This window comes from Takifugu flavidus, chromosome 13, assembly GCF_003711565.1.
Source record: "Takifugu flavidus isolate HTHZ2018 chromosome 13, ASM371156v2, whole genome shotgun sequence".
Taxonomy (NCBI): Eukaryota; Metazoa; Chordata; class Actinopteri; order Tetraodontiformes; family Tetraodontidae; genus Takifugu; species Takifugu flavidus.
The window spans coordinates 959455-981270 of NC_079532.1; the positions used below are offsets into that span (position 1 = coordinate 959455).

A 21816-nucleotide genomic window follows, 5' to 3' on the forward strand; every position below is an offset into this window, starting at 1 on the left:
ATTCTTTATTCCTCCTCAGAGACACATCAAATGAGGATTGAACGTCAGGAATTTTACATCTTTAGAAGAAAACCCAATGAGCACGAGCTCATTTTCCATTTTGTTACATTAATCAAAATGTCTTGTCGGCATCTTGATGTTTAAGTTAATTTTATTTTGAAACATAATCTCATTTCTCAATTCTCATTAGCTGTATATCATTACAGGTTCAAAAGCACATTAGCATGCTGAGACATCAACTATTTCAGAAAGGTATGATTCATCCACCGTTGATCATAAACTGATGATTAAATAAAGTAAATGTTTATATTCAGGCAGCCAGTTGAATATTGGAATTTTTGGCCTTTCTAAAAAACAAATCTAAATGTTAAATTCCTGGGATTCCAGGGATCAGCAGCCTTGAACCATTAAAGCAAAATAAAACAAATTAATAAAAGAAATTTTCAAAGGAAAAAGTGAAAGGAAGCAATTTAGCCATGTCTGTTTCAATGTCTTTTAAACATGAAGACATAAAGGTCTATACTTTTTTAATGTAATTAGAAATGAAAGAAAAAATCAACATTACTTTTCGGATGGGACAAAAGGCCAATTTTTCCCTTCTGTGAGGGAAAGTCCTTGGGTCTTTTTAAGTGCATTAGTCTGCTAATTAAACATTATACATTAAACGAAAAAGCACTTTAAAAAGAGTCAGATTGTTGGGCTCAGCCTTGATGGTTGGAGCGACCGTGAGGAAGTAAAGAATCACATTGTTGCCTCCGGCGTGGTGAATAACCTTTTCTGCGTATTTCACAATAGCGATGGCATTTGTGTCTCCTCGCAGAGAGGAAAAAGAACTGATGATTTTACAGTAGAGCAATTAGCTTAAAACAAGAGCATGATTAAAGCTGCAACATTTGTCCTTTAACTTACATTTCTTATCTGATTTGGTGCGGAAAATTTTAACTTTTTCTTTTTACCTTTTTGTCAGCAAAAACACAAGGTGGCAGCTTTGATTGTGGGAGATTTTCTGCATCAGAATAAAGTTGAAGAAGGTTTTAATTTACAGCCTGGAACTGATGCAGGAATGAATCCTGGAAAAATGCATTAAATGGAACATGGTGAATTAACTGTCTGGATTTGCTAAAAAGATGTAAACTCAACAACCGTGCCAGTTACAGCTGTCTCCTCGTAGGGGACCACCAAACAACCAATCGTCACACCCCTGAATTTATATCCAGCTTCGGATTCATCCCGAAATATTCCTCCTTCTTCTTGAAGTAGTAGCTAAGTCGCGCTGTTGCATATCTGAAGACAGACAGAAAGTGAACGTAATTAGTTATTGATCAGACTCAAAGTGAGAACCAGGAAGTAGCAGACGGATGAGGGCAAAAGTGAAATTCCAATTTGTTAAAGCTCAGTTTTGACATTCAAAGACAAAACATGGGAGACATCGATTATCCTCTGAAATTCAGGATTCGAGAGTCCAAAATAGAAAAAGCTAAAGCTACGATGACTGATTATAAGAAATTATATGTATATATATATATGTATATATATATATAAGTACACATATGATAATTAATTTAACATTTTGCAACATCATTCTGTTATTTCTGTTGTTAACTGTGATTCCTAAGTCAGATCAGAAAAAAGCAGAAATTCTTAAAGATGCAGAATAATCAATAAAAATGTTTTTCCAGCTTGGGTCATGTGACATACTACACGGTCACAGGTGAGTTTGAATGACAAGATGCAGGTATTATTCTGCATTTGAAGCCAGAGAAAGGCGGTTTTGTGTCACATTAGAGACGCCTGAATAGAGTTGACGTGGAGCGTCGCTGCCCTTGGTAATTCTGCTGCTCCCTTCAGACCCAACGAGATTTCTGATGCACACAAACTGGAGGAGTTTGTCCTTTAATCAAACTTGTCAATGCCAAATCATTCATACATTCTCCTCACGTCTTCCTTCTCCTTTATTCTCCCATGTTGTAGTAAAACCATTATTGGTCCGCCCCGTATTGGATGTTGCTTTTTTAGCTTGGTCCGTGTGTACCTGTGTGCATTAGTGCGTCTTTATTCAACAGCAATCACACATTGCTATACAGATCACACATGAAACTTTCCTGGCAATGTCACACTAAAGAATTCTGGGTAATGTAGTTGTTTGCAGTCTACGTATGGACACATAAAAGATGCAGAATTGTGTCGTTGCTGCTTTGTTTTCCTATGATGGAGGATTTTAGCCACAAATGGCTAATTCAAAGAGAAACCTAACATTTAAATAGTTATCTAGGGTATAATCAAGTGGCCCTTCACACATCTGGATTTCTAAGACTAAATAATCTGCCCTGATTATTTACCTTCAGTCATCATTTTTAATAAAAAAAGAATTGATAATTTGATGTTCATCTTTAATTACAAAGCATTGAATTTGATGATTCTTTATATTGGAGCTTGAGTTCATTGGACTGTTAAAAAAAGACTAACCAATGAATAGTTGTATGTTTACAAATTAAATTAGTTAAATTAATTCTATCATTAAATAAATATCATGTTGGAGTAGTTAAAGACACACGTTAAATACAGAAGCCTTTTGGTTTTGAAATAAAAACTTTCTTAAATAAAATGTGTATCAATATAAATTTCTTTAAATTTCTACACACTTCTAATTAATATTAATATTATACAGAACTAAAATGTTCAGGTGAATTTCTCTTAAATAACTTGTAGCTTCAGATTTACTTTCTTTAAAAAAGTTCCTCCCTCATCGTATTTTTTATTCCAGCTGATGTTCTGAAGTTCTCATCTGAGACTGAGACGTTCTTTATTTTAATTCAAGCACCAAGGCCAGTCGGCCTTTTTCTCCGTTATACCCTCATAAAAATCTGTCCAGCATTGCTCAGGGTGCCAACGCATGAACACACACACACACACACACACACACACACACACACACACACACACACACACACACACCACATTTGAAACAAAGTCAGCATGGTTAATGAAGGGGGTGACGCCTACTGGTTCCCGATTGTCACTTCTACATCTGGGACTTATTTAAGACCTCAGTGATGCCTCAAACACAGACACACATACATACAGAAACACACACACAAAACAGACACTCACATACGAGGATTCTTTTTTATTATTGATCCTTTGATAAATTGTGTGTAGTGTGTTTGTCTCTGCTTCCAGAGGTGGTACTGATTGTTACTGTCTCTCTGGTTTTACCTTAATGTGCATGTTCAATCTAGGTTTTAGTGTGTGGTTAGTGTACACCTTTAGTGTGTGTTTGATGCATCGTTAGTGTGTCTTTAGTGTGTGAGCTGAGGAGCGGCTGCTCTGGCAGGAACATGTGGCTCAGTGGGATCAGAGTGTGTTTTTCAGGAGAACAATAGCTCCTCTGTGCTTCATCACCCCCAAGATCACATTTCTGACATCCACCATAAACGAGTTGGAGGGCCACTAGACGATTGGGGGGTGGCTGTCTTTGGTGATCACCATCAGCTGATGTTCAATGTTTATGTTCACGCGTCCTGATCTCTGCCTATTCTCTCTTCTACCTGCCCCCCCCTTCTCCTCTCTCTACCCAGCCATCAGCAGGAGGGTCCCCCCACATGAGCCTGGTCCTGCTCAAGGTTTCTTCCTGTTAAAAGGGAGTTTTTCCTTGCCACTGTTGCTTGTTGGGGGTCAGGCCCTGGAATTCTGCAAAACGCCTAGAAACAATTTTGATTGTAACAGACAGATTCCGGTAGGATTTTCCGGTAACGTATTGCGTCACTTCCTGTCTTCTCAATCGTTCGTTGTTTGGTCTGTGCACGGTGTGTTGTATTCACTTTACTTAAAATTCAATTTAATTAAAATTGAACACTTGGGACATTCTAGTCACCTGATAAAAGTGAGAAATAACCCATATTAAACAAATACAGGGCTCCGCCGATTATCAGCGTTAGCATGGCCTCACCGTCTGTTTCACCCTTTGTCTTTGTCTGTTCAGTGTGTGAAATGTTTAGTTACTCCTCTGCCTCCCTTAGTGAAGGGAATAGGTGCAGAAAGTGTAATTTATTTACGGCTATGGAGGCTAGACTTAGTGAGCTTGAGACGCGGTTCCGCAGCTTGGAGTTAGCTGGAGTTGCGTCAGGTAGCCAGGAGAAGCTAGCTGCTGCGGAGCTGCCTAGCGTAGATACAGCTAGCGGTCCCCCGACAGCAGCTGGCTAGCCAGGGCGCTGGGTGACGGTTCGCAGGAAGCCTAGCCCAAACCAAAGGTCCATGGTGCACCACCATCCGCTTCCCGTGGCTAATCATTTTTCCCCACTCGGCGACACACCCGCTGAGAAACCGACCCTGGTAATTGCGCTACGTGAAGCCGACTCCAGCGACCATAGTTAAGTGCATTCCGGGGGCCAGAGCGGGCGACATAGAAGCCAATCTAAAGCTGCTGGCGAGAAGTAAACGTAAATTTGATTAAGTTATCATTCACGTCGGCGCAAACGACACCCGGCTTCGTCAGTCGGAGGTCACCAAAATTAACATAGAGTCAGTGTGCAACTACGCAAAAACGATGTTGGATTCCGTAGCATTCTCTGGTCCCCTCCCCAATCTGGCCAGCAATGAAATGTTTAGCCGCATGTCGTCGCTTCATCACTGGCTGTGCCCCGAAAACCAGGTGGCCTTTGTAGACAATTGGAGCACTTTTTGGGGAAAACCTGGTCTGATTAGGAGAGACGGTGTCCATCCCACACGGGATGGTGCCTCTCTCATTTCTAGTAACTTGGCTAATTTTATTAGACCCAAAAGTGACCTGACAATCCAGGGTCCAGACACTACAGAGGTAGTCTCTGTTCCACGGTTAAAAGTTCACCAAGCACAGAGCAGGGGAGCGGTCAATCACCATAATCTTATTAAAATTAATACCAAAGCACAAGTTGGAGAAACTAATATCACAATTAAGTGTGGACTGTTAAATATTAGATCTCTTTTGTGTAAATCCCTGTTAGTGCACGACCTGATAGCGGATCATCACATTGATTTATTTTGTCTTACTGAGACCTGGCTTCAGGAGGAGGAATATGTTAGCTTAAATGAATCTACTCCTCCTACCCATCTTAATTATCATATTCCTCGTGTTACTGGTCGAGGAGGCGGAGTCGCAGCAATCTATCACTCCAAGTTATAAATTAATCCTAGACCAAAACATGGCTCCAGTTCATTTGAAAGCCTGACTCTTGGCATCACCCATCTGAACCGGAAGACAGAAAAGCCACTTTTGTTTGTAGTTGTATATCGGCCCCCTGCTGGGCCACATTCGGAGTTCCTGTCTGAGTTCTCTGACTTCTTATCTGACTTGGTCCTTAGAATGGACAAAGTCATTATCATTGGAGACTTTAACATACATGTAGACGTTGTAAATGACAGCTTTAGAAGTGGCTTCATTTCATTACTTGAGTCAGTTGGTTTCCTCCAGCAAATAAACCAACCAACTCATAGCTTCAACCACACCCTAGATCTAGTTCTGACTTATGGTGTTGAGGTAGAACATGTGTCAGTGTTCCCTCAGAACCCACTCCTGTCAGATCATTCATTGATCACTTTTACATTTATGATTAAGGATTCTTCTATCCTCAGAACACAGTCTTACTATAGCAGATGTCTTTCAGATAATGCTGTAGCTAAGTTTAAGGAAGCAAACCCTGTGCTAATCCCAGGACCACCGTGTGTTTCCCAAGAGATTAATCATTATAATCTTAGCCCTCCTGAGGTTGACTCTACTTCTGAAGGTGCAGCAACCTCACTGAGAATCACGCTTGATTCTGTTGCCCCCCTGAAAAAGAAAATAGTAAATCAGAGGAGGTGTGCCCCCTGGTATAATTCATATAGCAGGACCCTCAAGCAGAAAGCGCGCAGACTAGAAAGGAAGTGGCATTCTTGTAAAATAGACAGCTATCATGTAGCCTGGATGACTATAAGGTGCACCAAAAAGCCTAGAATTTTCTAAAAAATCGACGGTGCGCCTTTTAACCCAGTGCGCCTTTTGTATGGATTACAGTAATATTGGTTTATCGCGGCTACCGTAGTCAGTAGGCGTGGCCGAAGTAACAGCAGTAAGAGCGATAAATAAGAATTCTAGTTCAGTCCCAAACCATTTCTGTGTGTAAAGACCCCAAAATGGCTGCTTGCAAGAGACACGCTTACGATGCAGAGTTCAAACTGAAGGCTATCAGTCACGCAGTTGAACATGGAAATAGAGCAGCGGCAAGAGAATTTAACGTGAATGAATCAATGGTGCGGAAGTGGAGGAAGCAACAAGATGACCTGCGCCAGGTAAAGAAGACTCAACGGAGCTTCCGAGGAAACAAAGCAAGAAGTGGATTAACAAAGGAACTCTAGCCGCTAGATATTGGTGTCAACAGGGCATTCAAAGCTAGACTGCGAACTGCGTGGGAGCGGTGGATGACGGAAGGCGAACACACGTTCACCAAGACGGGGAGACAGCGCCGAGCAGCATACGCCACTATCTGCCAGTGGATCGTAAATGCCTGGGCTGATAAATCAGTCTCGACCGTGGTCTGAGCTTTCAGGAAGGCAGGGATTGTCACTGAAATGCCAGACAACACCAGCGACACTGACCCTGATGACGACTTTGACGAGACGGAGCCGGCCATGTTGGACGCCGTATTCGCACAACTGTTCAATTCGGACACCGAAGAAGAGGAATTCGAGGGATTCCTGGATGAGGAATGAACTGATAAAGTGAGCTTTACGTGTTTCTTTTGTGTGTGAACAACTTAACAAGGCTGGTCATACTGTGAATGTGGACATTACCGTTTGAACAACGTTATATTGCTATTGTTATATTGCTATTGCTATTGCTTTGCACTACTTCGAGAGTTCGAGTTACCGTATATTGTGTTTGCACTAACGTACCGCAACGGTACTACGTGATAAAAATGTTGCACTAAATCGAAGATTTATTAAACTCCACTATCCACTTGTGATAAAAATGTTGCACTGCCTGTTATAACTCGCTGTTATTAAACGAACTGTGTTACGCGAAAACACTACGTCACTCGGGAAAAATAATAAAACAGCTGTTTATTCATTTTGGTAGTGAATGGAGTTGTGAGAACGCCGGTTTGTATTCTATTAATAAAGTTTGACTGACTTATCTGTTTTATTGACATTCCTTTTAGCGCACCTCGATCTAGTGAATGCGTCATGAAACCACAGGCACTACGCAGTTTCTATGCTATGCGCCTTATAACACGGTGCACCCTGTGTATGAAAATAGTTCTAAAATAGGTCGTTAATTGAAGGTGCGCCCTATAATATGGTTGTGAAATTATGGTAGTTTACAAAAAGGCCCTCCGTAAGGCCAGAACAGCTTATTTTTCTTCATTAATTGAGGAAAATAAGAACAACCCCAGGTTTCTTTTCAGCACTGTGGCCAAATTAACCAAGAGTCACAGTGTTTTAGATCCACGTATCCCTTCTTCCCTTAGTGGTGAAGACTTCAGGAGCTTCTTCACTGATAAAGTTCTAGCTATCAGAGAAAAAGCTAACCAGGCCTTCCCAACAACTGGACCATCACCAGATGGGCTGACTGTGGGAATGTACAGGTTCTCCAACGAGCCCTTAAACTCCTTCAGCCCTATATATTTTTCTGAGGCGTCATTGCTAATTCAGAAATCCAAGTCCACCACATGTCTTTTAGATCCCATCCCAACACACCTGTTGATGGATGTTTTACCATTGATAGGCAGCTCTATCCTGGACCAGATCAATTGTTCTTTAGTGACAGGTTATGTACCCCGGTCCTACAAGGTGGCAGTGATTAAGCCGTTGCTTAAAAAACCATCACTGGATCCTGATGTCTTAGCAAATTATAGGCCGATATCCAACCTTCCTTTTATCTCTAAAATTCTTGAGAAGGTGGTGGTGACTTAGTTACTGGAGCACCTGCAAAGAAACAGCCTGTTTGAGATGTTTCAGTCAGGCTTTAGAGCTCTTCACAGTACAAAAACAGCACTTCTTAAAGTTACTAATGATCTTCTTATAGCTTCAGATCATGGACTGGTCTCTATGCTGGTTCTGCTGGACCTCAGTGCTGCTTTTGATACAGTTGATCACAGCATCCTGTTACATAGACTGGAACATGTGATTGGGATTAAAGGGACAGCACTAGACTGGTTTAGATCATATCTATCTGATAGATACCAGTTTGCTCATGTCCATGGTGTTCCCTCCTCATACAGTACGGTTAGCCATGGAGTTCCTCAAGGTTCTGTACTTGGACCAATCCTCTTCACCTTGTACATGGTTCCCTTAGGGAACATTATTCGGCAGCATGGGATAAATATTCATTGTTATGCTGATGACACTCAGCTTTATTTATCCATGAAACCAGAGGAGACAGAGAAGTTAGTGAAGCTTCAGATCTGTCTTAAAGACATAAAGTCCTGGATGTCTTCAAATTACCTCCTCCTTAACTCGGGAAAAACTGAGGTCATGGTGTTTGGTCCTGAACCTCTCAGGGATAGATTAGATCACATGATCACTGTAGATGGTATCTCATTAACATCTAGTCTCTGTGTGAGGAATCTTGGAGTAACTTTTGATTAAAATCTCTCCTTCAACTCACACATTAAATTAGTCTCTAGAAGTGCCTTTTTTCACCTGAGGAACATCACAAGGATTAGAAAACTACTGACCCACCATGATGCTGAAAAGGCAGTCCATGCATTTGTTACTTCTAGGCTGGACTATTGTAATTCTTTATTATCAGGGTGTCCATACACCTCTTTAAGAAGCCCCCAGCTGATCCAAAATGCTGCAGCCAGAGTTCTGACAGGTATTGACAAAAGAGATCACATAACTCCTGTACTGGCATCTCTTCATTGGCTGCCCGTTAGGCCCCCCTGCTATGGAACCAGCTCCCTGTCCAGGTAAGGGAGGCTGACTCCATCTCTACTTTTAAGATCAGACTTAAAACCTACCTCTTTGAAAAAGTTTATTGTTACTAATTCTGCAGTTCCACTTACTATCATAGACAGACAAATTATCATACTTAGGGGGTCGTCTAATCATTAGGTTAACATCTTAGCTATGCTGTTATAGGTCGAGGCTGCCGGGGCCCAGAAATATGATCACCTGACAGGCCTCTGTCACCCCACTGGGTCATGGTTTCCTCTCCTCTCCTCTCCTCTCCTCTCCTCTCTCCTCTCCTCTCCTCTCCTCTCCTCTCCTCTCCTCACCAATAGATTAGCTATGCTGATTCTTGTGTAGTTTTTCTGCCCCCGCCCCCGCCTTCTGTATTCATTTACAGGTATCGCCGCCTTCGGAGCTGCATGATAATTTCCGGCCCCACTGATCCACTCGGCCGGTGGCTCGCATAAATAGCGTTTTTTGTATGTGTTTCTGTGCTCTGTGCCCTTCCTCTCCTCTCCTCTCCTCTCCTCTCCTCTCCTCTCCTCTCCTCTCCTCTCCTCTCCATCCTATCCTCTACCTGTCCTCCCCTTCTCTCTCTCTACCCACCCAGCCATCAGCAGGAGGGTCCCCCTACATGAGCCTGGTCCTGCTCAAGGTTTCTTCCTGTTAAAAGGGAGTTTTTCCTTGCCACTGCTGGTTAGGCACTGGGATTCTGGAAAGCGCCTTGAAACAATTTTGATTGTAAAAGATGCTATATAAATAAAGATTGATTTGATTTGATTTGACAGTAAATAAATAAAGATTGATTGTATTTCCAGCCTACTGATCTGTGAGGTTCCATGGGGCTTTGCCCTCAGAACTTCTGCTTTAGGGTTTCCTTGGATAGGTGATCAGAATCCTGAGTAGAATTCTGTGTTCTCATAGATGAGAACATCCCTGTCATCCAGTTATACTCAGTAGCATCAGTTCTTTCAGCGTCCTGAACTTCCACAAACAGGATAGAAATGAACTGTTCCTGCATGACGTTTTAGGTCCATTTGTCTGACATACCAACCTCTGGAAGTTGAAGTGGATGGTGGAGTGCCGTGACTGGAATATGGCCCAGAGTCCCCAGAAGAAGTTCGAAGCCTGCAGGAACAACAGAACAACCCAACAATATTTAGTTCTCATTCTAGATTTACACCTATAAATGATATTCTCTGATTGGTTTTGGACTGTGAGAGGAAGACAAAAGCTGAGAACATGGATTCAGAACTCTGATTCTAAATAGATGATGGTGGATCTTGTTCTCTGGTCTTATTCCACTTCATTATGGAAGAATCATAGATATGACGACCTAATGGGATCCTCTGTCAGGAGAGACAGAATAAATGTGATTCCAATGCGATCTAGAACTGTTCTAAATAAAATTAAATAAATTACATAAAATTAATAAAGCTGGGGGCTCCATCCATGTGCTGCTTCCAGACTGTTCTTTTGTTCATGAAAAGATCAGTCAGAGTTCAGTCTAGTTTTTCAATGAGAAGAGAACCAACCAGCGAGAACTTGCAGACTTGAACGTAGAGCTGTGTCACCTCTGCGTCTGTGACCCTGACCTCCAGTCCAGAACTGTGTTTGTAGCTCTCCAGATATGCTGTCAGCCAATCACGCTGCAGCTCAACACCTGGATACCGACTGTAGTTAATGTCCTCCACACCTGGACAACAACACCTGTCAATGTTCTGACGGGAGACATAAGCACATCTATGGGAATATCCACAGGAACGCATAGAACAAGTGCAAGTACACATAGAATAGGTACAAAAACACATAGAACAGGTAAAAGAACATACAGAACAGGCACAAGAACAGACAGAGGAGGTACAAAAACACAGAATAGGTAAAGCAATACATCGAACAGGCACAAGAACACATAGAACAGGTACAAGAACACATAGAACAGATAAATTAGTTAATCTCTAGAACCGCAGGTACTAAACCTTCACTACAGGAAATGTTCAGGAGGAAAAAGTGATACCAAACATCTCATGAATTCATATTTGAAGGATTTCACGCTGGCGTTACGCAGATGACGCCTTATTCTTTCTCATCCGGGAAACTTCTTCTCTCACTAACTTCCTTCATGTCCAGCAAACAGAATTCTTCTCCAATGGTACCTCAACACCCTACTTCGATTGTAAAGCCGAGTTAGACTTTTTGAACCTTTTTGAACCATTGCTTTTATCTGAACACGATACACATGGGTCTGAAACAGTTCCTTCACCAAAGAGAATATTGACAATTTCTGTTCAATTTCATTTGCATTAAGTGGAATGTGTGACTGAGGCATTGCTGAACGCTGTAAATTGCTGTCATATACATTATGGCCGCATTACATTTACAGAAAAACAACAATCACTGGTTTGCTTCCTTCGTACCATCGTGATTTCTAAACGCTCACCGGCAAATTCGTTGAAGTGATTGCCAATATCGAAGGCCTGGTAGTTGTAATCCGCATACTCATAGTCGATGAATTTCACCATCCCTGCAGAAGGGGAAATGGGATGTGTTAACAGTGGTTGCCAGGGCAACTCCTATCAACATAAAATTGACAACTTTGTGTTGATTATTGAATGTTTCCTTCAGGAACTCCTGGGAATTTTGACACTCATCTCTCATGAAATCATTCTATCAGTCACAGCTGACAATTCTCCTCTGGGTCTACGTCACAAGGTGTTCCACTGTTCCTCCTCACCATCTGTGTGATTATAGATGATGTTTTTGATCAGCAGGTCGTTGTGACAGAGGACGACAGGAGAGTCAATCTGTGAGAGGTGTCTCTTCAATGTCTCCATCTCTCCTGACAGTATACCAAAGCTGGGAACGCCCGGGAATGCCACCCAACTGGGGGACAGAAAAGAAGAGAACATTCTGAGGATGGTTCCATAATCCAGCCTGTCATTCATCCAAACAGAATTATCAGCCAATTATTGGAACTAGACTGGAAGCAGAAGTGCCAGTTTGGACAACAAACAGTGGACAGTGACGTGGAGGGGAGTATCTGTGTCCATGCGGTACAGATGATTCAGAGGTCAAGAGTCAAACAAGGTCAACCATCAGCCGATAGCGGTTCATTTTGCTGCAACGACACTACTGTGAATCAGACAATTTAATGAGAGAGGCTACGGCACTGCTACTACGGGTTTAATCAGTTTTTAGTACATCGGTTTGTGTCAGATGCTGCAGCAGATTCTAAACAGGTCCATTTGTCCGTCACTTCTTACAGGAAGTGAAGACAGGAAAAACCAGGATTAAAGGTACAGTGGAAGGCTAACATGATGCTAATGGTTCGCTTCCCTTCTTAGCAGCCACAAACCAGTTTGACCAGTAAATTCATCCTGTTGCCTTCAACGAAATGTAAAATAATTAATAAAAGCTCAAATTAGCCAGAATTGTTTTAGTTGAGACAGAACTTTGTTTTTTATTCCATATTTTCCATTTTTAGACTTTTAGGAAAAGATAAATAAAATCCTGCTTAAAGCATTTAGAAATTTAAAAAACAAAAAAGTATCAAATGTTTGTGAATCTGCAGTAAAATCCTTTTAAAATTTTAATTTTATGTAACTTAATGCAGCCTGTAAAAACAGAAGGCTTTTATTTATAGACAATAAACATGATGTTTTTAAATAAAATTAATTATTAATATGAAAAACTGATAGTTGTAGTTATAGTTACTTTCTGGTAGGACAATTAACCATAGATAAACATTGATTATGTTAATAATGCTGGTTAATTATTTCTTCAACAATGATGAATAAAGGCTAAATGAAAAAAAACATTTTAAAACAATACAAATGAAGAGAAAAATATAAAAACTAAACATTTTCAATAAAGACTTAGATCTATCACTGATTTGAAGATTAAATACATAGTTATTAAAATACCGTATACAAACATTTTATACACTAATTATAATAAAAACATCTAAATTAATTAAAGATGTTTTTAAAAATGGTAATGAATTTGATTTTGATTTGAATTTGAGGCAAACATTAATCTTTTTGTCTCTTTTCCGGACAGATGAGTGCATCTTCCCCATCATCTTCTCCTCCACTGCTGCTTTTGTCACAATCACACAGTAGAAACAAACAAGAACATTTTTTATTCTATACATCCACTGAACACATCAACACTCACGCTGCAGAGAGTGTGTGTGTCTGTGTGTGTGTGTGTGTGTGTGTGTGTGTGTGTGTGTGTGTGTGTGTGTGTGTTGTGTGTGTGTGTGTGTGTGTGTGTGTGTGTGTGTGTGGACCAGACATCTTCTCAAATTATGGCTCCCTCTGTTGGGTGTGTGACTCTAGTACATTATCTTTATCACGGAACACTTTTGCTCCCCAAGCGTGTTTTTAAAAATCTGTTTGTTGATAATAAAATAAACCTAAAATGAAAAACTAAACAAATAAATAAGACATAAAAGAGAAATAAAAATTTAGATCCAGACTGACCGATCAACGTAGAGCTGTGTCAAGCCGTGCTTATATGTTACCGTAGCACTATGTAAATCCAGCATGACGAACTTGAAGCTGCAGGAACTAAAAAGTTTGGTTCAACTGAGAAAGGTGGATCAAAATTCATGGAACTTCTCTGTCTGGGACTAAAATGCTACCACTGACAGACATGTAAGTTGGGTCACACCTGAATAACCTGAACAAACTTTAATAAACAATAATAAACCTGAATCAGGTTAAAGGTTCCTGGTGAAGTTCTCAGCTTTAAGCTTTGATGTAATAATATGTAAATATCATCTCAATAAAAGAAAACCTCCAAACATTGGAACCTTTCAGCATTTCACCATTTATGTAAACAGGGTTGACCATTGCCCGATAAGACTCCAGATTTAGATTTGAACGGACCTATCACATCTTATGCTGCCAGACCTATCAGAGATAACAATGCCGCCACAGAGGCCACGCCCACTGTCCAATGACAGCTACATCAGCTACCTCAGAGGTGAAGGTTTTAACATTGAGGTTCTCAATATGTGTAGCTCACCAGGCTGGGTCAGAGGCTACGCTGTCATCTTTAGCGTAGAAGGAAATAACTTTTAAGCTGTGTTTGGTTTTATGGACCATCGTCTTCTCTAGTGACCCAGAAAATCAAGACTAAAGCAGAACAAGAGATTAACGAGCCTCTGTTCTCCTGATAGCACCAGCACAGAGGAGCTGGTCTTGTGACCGGAGGTTCTTGTTAATGTTAATGCTGGTTGGTTAAATGTCTCCAGTACCAGAAGTGGACTACCCAATCCCACTGGTGCCACAATCCAGCAGGGTTGTTTGCCGTACCAGGTAGACAACTATCATACTGGGAGGTCCAGACATCGATAGGTGCACCTTCCACCATTGCTGCTGCCAATGTGTGGGATACCTACCAGCCTGGGGTCACACAGGGCACGTCTGATGCAAAATTGATAAAGTGAGCAGAGCACTTGGAATGTACCAGGTGGTACTTTCCTACGTAGAACAATAGGTGGTGACTACTGTTGATGATGATTCACGGTAGGCAAGAACACGACTACAGTACGAGAAATGTCTCTGAACCAGGTCTACCCGGTGGGGAAGTAAACCTGGCAGGACTGCCACCCTCGTTGCCCACCCCGTCCTGCACTGCAAGTCATAAATTCAGGATGTTCTCTGACTGTAGACGGTAAACATCTTCTGTATCAATATGGTGATAGTTTATCTCAGAAAAGCTACTGTTGAACAACTCCAGGTCTGAAACTTTCCATAAGCCTGCTCTGGTTGCACCATCAGTAGTTGATCTGATAAGATAAAAAATGTTTGAGGATTCTTTTACCTGTCCGGCCGCCGCTGTGCCACAGGACTGATGTTTCGGCTTTTCAGCAGCAGCGCGAGAAAGTGGGACATTTTGGTCCAGATGAAAGGTTCTCCCTGACCACCCTCTGGCCTGATGCAGTGAATTTTCCCCATTTCTGCTGCGATCAGTCTGTGGAGACATATGTTATTAATGCGAACATGCATCACCACAGAGGAAACAGCCTGCCAAAGTTTAGATGTAGGTGAGTAAGATTTAGCCCTGGATGATGCAGCCCCACTCCTGATCAGACAACCCCACCCCATTCTTGCTGCCTTGCCCCCAGTAATGCAGGCCTGCCCCTGATTTTGCTGCCACATCTTTCTCCTGCGGACAAAACTTTACCTGTCTTGATGGCAAACTGCTGTGTGAACAAATGAAATATTATTATTATATATAATATTATTATAATATTATTATCATATATTACACTAGAATATTAGCTGTTGTGGCCTCTTTTCATTCTACAATTATGCAAAATCTGTTGCCAATCATTTTAATGTTACTGAACATTTGAACTTCAGCAAATTAAGTTCCGCCCCCTTTAACTTTTAGATGAATGTATATTTTATGGTCTCACTATTCATCCGTTTGCTTAAATTTGCTAACATTTTCCCGTTGACTGGTTTAGAGCTCAGGTTACAGCTGATGGTGTTACATGTTATTTGTGTACTATACACGGTTCCACCAGTGACACAAGAGGCAAACCTACACTAACCTATAGATTGGTGGTTGTCGGACTAGCGTATCATCCAGAACTGTTCCAGGAACAAACTCATAGCAGATGCCATTCTGAAAGGTGCAGTAGATCTGTGGACCACATCTGTAAGAATGGAGGACCTGGAACATCTGAACCTCTCGTTCTCTGTTCACATAGAGTTCTGTCATTCGGCCATAGAGTCGCACCAGAACGCAGTCGTTCTCCTGCAGGGAACCCACGAAGCAGCCAATCAGCTTATTGGTCAGCCCTTCTGTGAAAGTCTGACAGGAGAGAACAGATAGAACTTTTTAGGTAGCACTCGAAGTTCAGCTAAAGTTCACTGAGGTTTGGGTCAAAACTGAAGACAAATGGCTTGAAGAGAGATCAATTTCAGCTTTCACATTAGCAATTATCAGATTTGATTTTCAATCACTTTGATTTTAAGTGATGGTTGGTCTGTCGTGACGACTGTCACTCTGCTCGATGTTACCAATAATAAGACATCACAGCTCTACAAAGAAAATACATGTCTAATGGTGATAGGCTACTTTAACCCATAAATCATGGTTAACTTTCAGACCAGAACCAGTTGCCAATAACATCACACTAAAAAGGCTTTGATATTTAACAGATCCCAGCTGTCAATCAAATCCTTGAACTAAAATTAGCATGCTAAGCTAGCTGCCAGGGCAGAAACCATCTCATGAAGAAGAGTCTGAACATCATGCATCATTGCGGGTAGAAGAGTAGAAGCCAAACAGCGATGATAACAACCCGACCATACAAAAGAGCCGCAAAGCACAAAACTTCAGACTCTTTGGTCACCTTCTGGTGCTGATGATTAAACTCTGAAAGAAACATCTGGATGGTGCGTCTTCCTGGACCTGCTGGAGATGGACAGGTTTCTGTTTCTCTCAGAGACTAAAGCTAGTGTTCATAGGCACAAACAACTGATTTTAATCTGCATCTGGATTATAAACAGAAAAGTTACTATGCTTTTATTTTGGTGGATTTTGGTTGATGACAGCTGTTACATAATTTCTACACACACACACACACACACACACACGCACACACACACACACACACACACACAGCTACTTTTGTAACAATAATGAAACACTTTCTGGTACTAAAATCATCTTGTGTTGATTAATTCATAATTTCTTATTATTCTGGAATAAAACACAACTGTTGGTCCTCAGCTAAAATTCATCAGGCTGCTGGTGATCAGAGTGTTGCTGGTGAGTGAGAAGATAACAGAAGCAGCTGGACACACGAAGATGCTCAAAGGTGCAGCCTGTCCTCTGAAGTATGTTAAATTAGCAGGAGGTCCAGCATTTACCTTCATGTGGATGTCTTGAGGCTTCCACTGAGGACGGATGCTCCTGAGAAGCTCCAGGATCCCTCCACGAGGCTCCAGCTCATCGATGTGAAGGTAGAGGTGAAGAAGGTTCTCGCGGCCGCCGTCCATGATCAGCTGAAAGAACCTGAACCAGAACTGTGGCTATTTGAAAGGCTCCGCCTGTGTGTTCTGAGTCTTATCAGGGGCCAATGATCCTTGGGGCATCCTGGACGCCGCCGCCACCACTGCTCAGCTTACACATTAACAAGCTGTTGATAGCTGTAGGTTCAACGGCAAGAAACAAACTGACCAGTTTGTTCTTTGGAGGTTCTTCACATCTTCCAAATGATCCACTGGTTTATTCATCAACCAGAGCCCTCAGCAGGATGCTAGCAGTGTTAGCATGAACCTGTCTGAGTGGTTGAATCACTTTTATCTCATTTCATTCAGCTTTCTTCTGTTTTCATGCTAACTCGATGGTAAGTTTCACCATGACGTTCCGTCAGCATTGCGGGTGTTACAGGAAGTGACTTCAGGAACGCAGCCGCAAGTTCACTCAACATCCAAGAACAACCAAGCAGAACTGCTGTGAGGAAGACAAGTGGCAAAGAACATAAACAGTCAGATCTTCATTTTCCTGCAACTTTTCTTCACACATCAACTTTTGGGCCTTTGAGCTTTGAACATTAATGATTTACGAAAAGATCAACAAGGTCTTTAAAAGACAGGCGGAAACAGGCAGAACACAGTTAATAGTTCTGCAGCTTCTCCCGCCTGTTACAGCCATCTAATCAGCAGCCAGAAGAGCCAAAATGAAAAGAGCAAAGAAGAAAAAAACATTTCACACTTTATGTAACCCAGACCTTGGTTTATTTAATAACAATTTACTTTAAACTGCATGATTATTCTAAATAAGGATTAGATTAGATTAGATTATTTGCATTGAATCTTCTGGGTTTTCTTTTTATTCTAATCCATAATCTGGTTAACCCAAAACCACAAACATACTGCTGTTACTGGATTATTCCCAGTCAATGTTAAACCCTAAACTGGTGTTACCTCACATCAGCAAATTTCTCCATAAAGAAACTGAGGGAGAAAGTTGGATTTGCAGCTTCAGCGAGAGAAGATTCAGACTTTCCTCCACCCATCTTCCACAGGGTCAAGGTTGGGGTCAGGATGAAGTTGAGTCATGATCAAAGTCCTTCCAAACAACGGACCCCCCGGTTCCCTGGTCCCACTGACGTTAGCGGGCACCTACATTATGCACCTCCACCCACCCCAATCCATCATTTGGTGTACATTTTTGTAAACAGGATTTAAATTAAAATTTATTTCCAAAAAAAACAATAAGAAATAAAACTAAATGTGCTTTAAAGTATTTTAGATAAATAAATTCAATTATAAATTGTTTTAATGTAAAAAAAAAGTTTTGTGCCTTTTTGCTTTTCTTTATAAACAGTGTTTTTAGTTTGTTGTATTCCTGTTTAACCTGAAATTTTAACCCCACAAATACCAAATAAAATGAAATATTGTTGTATGTAATTAATTTTTAATACATAATACATCATTTTTAATACCATCATAAATTTCTATTTTGGTGCATATTATTCCCATAAATGCCAGATAAATGTTTATCTTCAGCCTCTATGTTTTAATTTGTCTCAAGTATCCAAAGAGCATTGGGGGGGGGGTCAAAGATAGAGATGGATAGGGTCAGGGTCAGGGTCAAACCTTCATCCATCCACAGTGCAACACCACCACCCTGACCAGCTCCTCAGAGCTCCTCCTTTGATCTCTTTCTTGGGCTCTTTCAGGAGGTAAAACAGAGGAAATTGCATTTTATTACCATGCAAACGGTTGTTTCCCTGTCCTTTGTCTGAAGAGCAGAAGATACATGTTTAACCTTTTTATATCAGCTGACAATTGAGGCTGCCGAGGCCTTTCATTTGTGAAGTTCCTGTGGAACAACCGGAGAGCTCGGACTTATTACAGCTGCCGCTTCAGTATATTTATATTCTGGCTCCAATCAAAAGCAGCCAATGTGCCGTCCCCGCGTATTTTCCCTTCGAGCTCGGTTGCCGCACTATAATTTCCACCGACATTTTGTGTGCAAATGCGGTAATAGACACATTCATCACATCAAAAGGGATTCAATTTTCTTTTCAATCAGGCGCTGTATGAATAGCGCCACATCCCCTGTGGCCAACAATAAGGGGCCATTATGGTGAGCTAAAGGACGCCATTGCCTCCTCTAAGCATTCAAGGGGAAAGTGTGTCAAACTGTTTGTTCTAGTCCAACGCAGACACTTTCAGACAGGTTAACATCTCATTTTACTGTCAGGAAAATTCCATTTCTGTTTGAGGAAATCATTACACCGCTGTCAAGCTGCCAGTTTTAATACCCAACATCAGCCGCGGAAGGTCCAGTTCAAACATGACACCTGCTGTCTGCCCATTAGAACCAGAACTGTTCATCTTCACGAGTCCGTTAAGGTCATTAACTGTCTGCTGGCAGTCAATCAGAGGAAGGGTTTCTGTCAGATGCACCTCTGAAGCGCCTTAGCGCGACCTTTACTGAACGCAACCAGATGCTGCACTTCATCTTCTGCTGAAAATGCAGGGGTAACGTTAGTGTCGCCGACCCCAAAACCTCCACATTCAAACATTATTGGACCTTAACTGGACGCTCTTTTGTTCTGCAGCTGCTCTGGAAGTTCTCACACCACCTGATTTCATCCCCGATGGGCCACAATAATCCAGCTGGTGGGTTGTAGATTCTGTCTGAAGGGTAAAGATGTTGATCAAGTATTGATTTCCTCAAATCATTGAGAGATCATAGGTTAACAGAGTCCAGCCCACCATTAGCATCATTACAGTGTGTCAAACATACACCAGTGGCCCTCACATCAGGGGCAGTGTGGCATCAGATTCCTGACCAGAAATCATGACCCAAATTCCCAGAAGAGCAGCGCGGACAAGTCCTGGAGAAGCTAGGATGGCTTAACTGGTCACAAATGCCCGTTCTTAGATCTGGATATGCAACTTTGCTCTTACATCTGTGATTATTGTTGTCATGGCTCCATCAGTTCTGTGTTGTTTGTCCACTCTGGATCTGGGAAAAGATCAAAGGCCGTTAGCTTTGGACTAGCTTGATTGTGATGTGGAGGTATCAACCGACTCACGGTGACTCTGATAACTGCGTTACATTCTGGGTGTTGATCTGGTTCAGTCATGGATGTAAACATTTCCGAGGAGTTCTGTCGTGTTCCAGAAGAGCTGCAGCAAATCCAGCCGGTCGTTCGTTTTTTTTATGTGTTTAGGACAGAAAAAAGGCAATGCTCATCTTCAGCAGAACGTGATCAAGATTAGTTGGTTCAGGAACTCCTCGACTGGATCCTGCTTTTATTTTGGTAACTTGTGCGACCTCCTCACTTCCGGTTTCCTGTTTCATATGAACTGGCTAATCAGGGGAGAAAATCATGCTGAGAGGGAACCTGATCATAACCGTCCAAGAACCATGTTCAGTTCAGGGCCACAGGGGAACCAACACAGAAACTAACAAGACTCCTCACATTTGTAGTCATCGCGCAGGCAGGAAACTGTAAGAAAGTTCTGAAATTTCGGTGGGAAATCCGCCAACAGACAAAAAGCAGGAGGACCCAAAGGTCTAGGGTGGTCCTCAAAGGTTTCAGGAGGAGGGTGTGAAACTTTAAAAAGCTGAGTCTCTTGGGCATAGGAGCAGAGCAGAATAAAATAGTTCAACATTTTAACACTATTAAATGATGAAAATAAAAACAGCTCCAGAAGACATGATAGTTGGCACCACGTCTGCTGCTTGCTCTGATTCCTCCAGTAAAAACTCAGGTTTCTCTTCTTCACAGACCTTCGTGTCCTTGGAGAGACAATTGAGGGTCTGCTGGACTTTTGCACCTCAGGCGTTTCTGCTCGGCCTCCACTCGTTATGCTCCAAACCAGCACCGAGACAATCGAGCTGCTTGGTGTGTGTTGGAGACACGTGGGACCTTCTCAGGCCTTTGTGATAGAATATGCTCCTGCTCGCTTTGTCCAGGCCTGATGAAAAATGCATCCCTGCAGAGGCAACACAGCAGATGGCCTGAAAACACACGTTCCTTTGATTCTGCTCCTCTCTGACCAGCAGCCCAACAAGAAGTGCAGCCACTTCTTTAAAAGCTCTTCAACTTTTGTTTTCCACCATCTCCATCCACACAAAAAACACCTGGAGAGGGGCCCAGTGCTGCTGCCAATCCACAAATATCTGGAGCCTTAGGAAAATCACAGAAAACCAGGAAGAAGTCCACTTGATGGCAACGCCACCATGTTAGCATGATGGCGGAATAATGTCAAGCAGACAGAGAGAAAGACAAAACATCTAGCCAAAAGCTGTTCTGTGATACCATCACTGGGGGGGGAGCACAGAACACAATCCAACACCGACAGTTTTATAGCCGGCAGTCTCCAAAAGCACCCGACCAGGATGGAGAACTGGTTTCTGTCAACCAAAGTGCCACCGCTGCCCCCACAACTTTCTGTGGTACTGCAGTGATCAGGCAGGAACTTCTGTGTCCCTCAGAGCAGAAACATGACAAATTTGAAAATCCAAATGAAAATTCCTGTTTTTTAAAATTCACTTCTTTGGCCGATACATCAGTTGATGTTTTCAGGTAACATTTATTGACAGATGTTCTCTGCCAACTTAAATAGATCTGATCAGTGTATCAGGTGGATCCTGACATGGAACCAGCCGACTCTTTAAGCCAGTCAGATCCAGAATATTACCCATATTCCTCCTGTCAGCCAGGATGTCCTGGACACTGAGAATCTGCTGAACAATGAAGAATTTGAGCGTGTGATTCGATAAATTCACTTGTCAGATGCTCTGTGGAGGCAATTAAATCATTCATCCTGATGGAAGCTAAAACACACACACACACACACACACACACAGCTGCACAACAGGTTTATAATCCGATTTCTTTCCCAAATTACT

General features: G+C 41.9%; 1 protein-coding gene across 3 annotated transcripts; it reads right to left on the bottom strand.

Annotated features, from left to right (window-relative positions):
- Positions 1–133: 133 nt before the first annotated feature.
- On the bottom strand, positions 134–21711 carry zgc:113516 (uncharacterized protein LOC541449 homolog). 3 transcript variants are annotated; one of them, XR_008953312.1, is made up of 9 exons: positions 16806–21711; positions 15479–15741; positions 14743–14892; positions 11645–11793; positions 11351–11434; positions 10446–10606; positions 9965–10038; positions 1144–1284; positions 134–1006 (listed from the first exon to the last, which is right to left on the bottom strand). XR_008953312.1 is itself a non-coding variant. In XM_057052067.1 (8 exons), exons 1-8 carry the CDS (start codon positions 16932–16934, stop codon positions 1194–1196), a joined length of 1044 nt encoding a protein of 347 aa, XP_056908047.1. In that variant the 5' UTR covers positions 16935–21711; the 3' UTR covers positions 134–1193. The 3 variants fall into 3 exon arrangements, 2 of the variants coding, with proteins under 2 accessions (XP_056908047.1, XP_056908046.1); XM_057052067.1 differs by having other exon boundaries at positions 134–1284; positions 15479–15684; XM_057052066.1 differs by having other exon boundaries at positions 134–1284.
- Positions 21712–21816: the final 105 nt, after the last annotated feature.